Raw genomic sequence first — 4765 nt, 5'->3', positions numbered from 1 at the left:
ATATGTGATTTAATAGAGGAAATTCCCTTTAAATAATTGGCCATCTATATCCTTAGGGAATTTCTTAGCTACCAGTCCAAAATACTTAAAACCCCAAAAGAAGAACTTACCTTTTTCACTGAGCCCTATTATTTTCACCATGACTACAACATTGAGATGCAACTCCCTCCTTCCCAAATTAATTTTTCCATTGTTCCAACCTTTCAAGGACATCTCGGTGACTTTTGGTTTTTTCCCCTTTTCCATATATGGAGTGAGACCTCCTTATACCTTTCTCATTGTTGCCCTACTAGTTCATTACAATTTGTAGGGAATTTTATTTCTCTGCACAGCTGCATGCATTAGATATTTTATTATGCAATTTTTTAAAGTGTGTGTCTATGCTTATTGATTTTGACATGATTTTGACTCTATATCTCTTCAACAACACATAAGATGTGTGTTGAATGCAGTGATTCAACAACATAGTTCTAATTATCTCCAAGTTTAGTCTAATTATTTATTATTTTTATATTTTTTCTAATTTTTTTTATAAAAAAGAAGTAGTTAAACCTATTAACCAATTATTTATTCAATGCAGTTGCTATTAAATTCCTAGGAGTTTGCATTTTTTCTAAATAATTTTCATAATATTTGAATGAATAAATAGATGTAATTAGTTGTGTATTGATGGAGTCGCCCTCAAATTTTTACTCATTTTCATATTTTAGATCATTTATATAACATTTGCATATTAACGATATGAATTTAAACATTTAATTTTTTGTTATTTATTTCTTGTGTTTTTGGATTTTTGTTTATTATTTAAAAATTTAGTTTCTTATGTGTTGTCTCTTTGAATAATCTTAAAAAACTAGAGAACCTGTTCAACACTAGAGCAATGAAACTAGTGAGAGAGATAACCTCATATCCCTTCACATACATAAATTATGTATCGTAGTACTCTATTTTAAAAGCCTAATGTAGGCAAATGCTTACTTGGGCCATGAAAGATTTGGCTCCTTTAAATATTTTAGTGCAAAATTTATGCAAATTGCTAACTCCAATTCCAACTTGGTGCACCCAAACTGAGGATTTGAATTTTTGGGTATTTACTAATTCCCACTGCCAAACAAGCCCTAAATGATAGTGAAATGCATAGATAGAGGAGTGATGATTTAGTGGGAAATAACTTTATGTATTGACAAGTGATGATAGATAAATGATCCTTGATTTTCTTTTCCTGTATATAATGTTGACATAAGGGGCACCACCATTCGCAATAATTGAGAGACCACTTTCCACTGTGGCCTAAGTGAAAATAATACATTATTACTCAACTTTTTCTCCCTTAGATGCCCAAGCCTCAAATGCAACTTTCTCTTATTTATGTCTTTCAAGTGAGTAGTAGTTACATCTCTTCTCCATATTTTCCTTGTCCAACATTCACACTCTTTCATAGTTATCACCTTAGAAAGGGTCACAACCCTCCATAAGTGTTGCCCCATTGGAAGTTACTTTCTTACCCTCTTCTCCTTCTTCTTCGTTCCCTATTTCTTATGCTTCCTTTTACACATATTAGAACTGCCTTATAGCACAGAATAAAACTTACTATGATTACATTCCTTATGATGATAATTTCTTTCCTGACTTCAATAAGTGTCAACGAATAATTTCATATCAATTCCTCAGTTACCAATAACACACCAAATGTTACTATTTTGGGAAAAATGCGTCAAATTACCTTAATGTTTACATAACTCAAAGCTTTTATTCAATAGCCTTCATATTATGTAATGCACATTGGAGTAACCATTTGTGGAAAAAGTATATAAGCATAGATTAAAATAAATAAATAAATATTTTTTTGACACTTACTTAAAATGCATGACTGAGTAAAATAGTCAATTGTACAAACAATGAAAAAATATTAGTTATTTCAATATAATAATGGATGTTTTCTCAAAGGAATGAGATAATATCTATACAATAATTGTTTATAACTATTGGATGGAAGAAGGAAAAAAATACCCTAAATGAGAAGTGGAAAGAAAAATCCGTGTCAGCTTAAATTACAAAACTCCATTTTTGGAAACCTATTACAATGAATATGGACTCTAAAAGAAGTGCTACAAATACTTCATGTAGATAAAATAATAACCCTTCATACACAAAAAGACAACTTAGAAGGTAAAGTTGATCAAATGACTTTAGATATTTGTTATGAAACCTTTAAAAATATACGACAAATCTATTTTTGATATTACTAGGTAGAGTTGGATTTTGTTTGCAGTAGAAATATAATGTCATGCAAAGAGCGACTACATGGATAAATTTGTTTTACCTTCTAGTCATGCCCAATTTTGCAACACTATTCCTAAACACATGCAATGTTTTAAGTAAATGATGTGTTCTCTTGCTTACAGGGCATGCAATACTCCAATTCTTCAAAACCCTAACTACTAAACTTATAAAACAAAATTTTCATTCAATATGGGTTCAGACTCATAATGAAAACGGGAATGATCAAAACCCCATACTTCTCAATGATCTATCCAATCTATTGTGTTTTCTATCACCCACAACATATGCTTCCTAACAAATGTGCATATACTAGTGGTCTTTGTCCCACCAATGCAAAGGTTTTGTATTTTCACATGATTGATGACAATATAAACTGTGTTTGAGTTTGTCTTGTGGATATTCTTGGTTAGTTTACTATTGAAGACGTTAGTTTCTTCCTTTCAATTGGATGGAAGCTGATAAATATATAAGAACAAGCACAACCAAGAATAGAAAAAGTATTGTTAATTTTATCAAATATACCCAAAAAGTCATTAGACCATTGGTCTATTGATGAAGTTGAATGGTTTTGAATAAAGTCACTAGAAATCAAGTCCTATAAAATGTGTAGCTTTGGTACCATAAGAAATGGGGCCACCATCGTACCTCAAATGAATTTTGACATCAGAGATACCCTCAATCCTTGCTCTTGGCTCTTTGCTATGACCCTTCAACCTTTAAAAAAACCTAATAAAATGAATTAAAATATATTTCCCCTTCCCCTTCCATTGTTTGGAGTGCCCAGCTTTGTCTAGTCGTATCATGTGTTGTCTCCCCTACAATTGCAAACCTCCCGTTTTTGCTCCGGATATAATAAGAAAATACGCTGCTTTCCAAATGTAATAGAAGCGGCATTTGGCTACAGACAAAATAGTACCGTTCTTTCCCACGATCTCGACAGATGGTGTTCATACCTCCGTTAGTCCGTCGCTTGCTGGCAGACTGCGGTTTTCCTGTTGAGGTAAAGCTGTTGAACATGTTTATCACGCCTCACCTATTTATACATATCTCCCACTTCCCAATAAAGGCTTCCTTTGAATAATTTATAACATACTTCTAACCGCCCTCTCCCCCCCAAAAATTAAGATTCTTTCTCAATATTTTATCACACCCTTCCTTTTATATATCATTCAAGGGCCAGAGCTCTTTCTGCGCCTAAACCATGGAGGGCAACAAATTTCCCAATGCAAAAGAGATCTATGGCTCTGTCTCCCAAAATTATGCTAAATTCAGACCCCGCTATCCCCCTCAACTCTTCTCCTTCCTCTCTTCTCTCACTCCACAACATGATCTTGCCTGGGATGTGGGCACGGGCACTGGCCAAGCCGCCATTGAGGTAATTGCGAACACGCTAATCATTTCTTACTTATCACACCTGTTCTATTTAGATTCATAACAACAGTGTGTTCTGTTGCATAAGCAGTTATCAAAGTACTATGCGAGAGTGGTTGCCACGGACACGAGCGAGGGCCAGATTCAACACGCAGAGCCCCGCCCCAACGTAACCTACGTCGTCACGCCGCCGTCAATGAGCGATGAAGAGCTGCAATCAATCGTCGGCCCGGAGTGTTCGGTCGATCTGGTGACCGTCGCGACGGCCGTACATTGGTTCGATCTGGGTAAGTTTTACGCGCAGGTAAAACACGTGTTGAAGAAGCCCGGCGGCGTGATCGCCGTGTGGGCGTACTGGAAGCCAATGGTGGATCCGGCGGTGGACGCTGTTCGTGAGCGGTTTTATCGAAGAACAAATCCGCTGTTCCATCCGGCCGTGCAGATGGTGCTGGACGAGTATGAGACATTGCCGTTTCCGTTCGAAGCAGTGGAGGGCATAAAATTGGAGATTGAAGAGCAGAGGAGCTTTGAGGAGTATATGAGTTATTTCACCACGGCGTCGGCGATGGTGGGTAAGGAAGACATCTTGGAGGAGTACAGGGCGGAGTTTGAGGCGGCATGGGGAGCCCCGCTCCATGTGACCAAGGCTGTCAAGTTTCCGCTGAGCTTCAAGGTTGGGAAAGTTTGAAGATTTTATTTAATCATTTCAATGTAACCCCTTAGCTTTACTGGCGCTGTTGCTTTTAATATGTTAATTCCTACCACCCACTTGGGTGGTTCCCGGCTTTACGTGTGACAGGCCACTGTCACGTGGGTCTCGGTAAAAAATTTTGCCAGAAACAATGATAAAAGGCCGTGCTAGTTTCATTTTAGGTTTTTGCCTCTCCGATTTTTTTTTGATGAAATAGTCCTTTCCGATTTTTAACTGATCATGAAAAAGCTTTGACATCAATAGTGGTGCACGTATTTGGGCGCAACGTTTAAAATTTGTTAACATTATATTGTATGTATGATTAAGATTTATAGTATGACTAAGATTTAGGGAGAGGACCCAATTGTGGAGTGGGGTTCAATAATGGATCACTCTACGTGAACATAGATTCCAATTTTC

General features: G+C 36.5%; 1 protein-coding gene across 1 annotated transcript; it reads left to right on the top strand.

The window, feature by feature from the left end:
• Positions 1 to 3351: 3351 nt before the first annotated feature.
• On the top strand, positions 3352 to 4526 carry LOC149563817 (uncharacterized). Its single transcript, XM_089826942.1, has 2 exons — positions 3352 to 3658; positions 3746 to 4526. Exons 1-2 carry the CDS (start codon positions 3485 to 3487, stop codon positions 4340 to 4342), a joined length of 771 nt encoding a protein of 256 aa, XP_089683068.1. The 5' UTR covers positions 3352 to 3484; the 3' UTR covers positions 4343 to 4526.
• Positions 4527 to 4765: the final 239 nt, after the last annotated feature.

This window comes from Cupressus sempervirens, chromosome 4 (genome assembly GCF_028749045.1).
Source record: "Cupressus sempervirens isolate cs-2001-9-10 chromosome 4, ASM2874904v1, whole genome shotgun sequence".
Lineage (NCBI taxonomy): Eukaryota > Viridiplantae > Streptophyta > Pinopsida > Cupressales > Cupressaceae > Cupressus > Cupressus sempervirens.
This window is presented reverse-complemented; position numbering and strand designations above follow the sequence as displayed.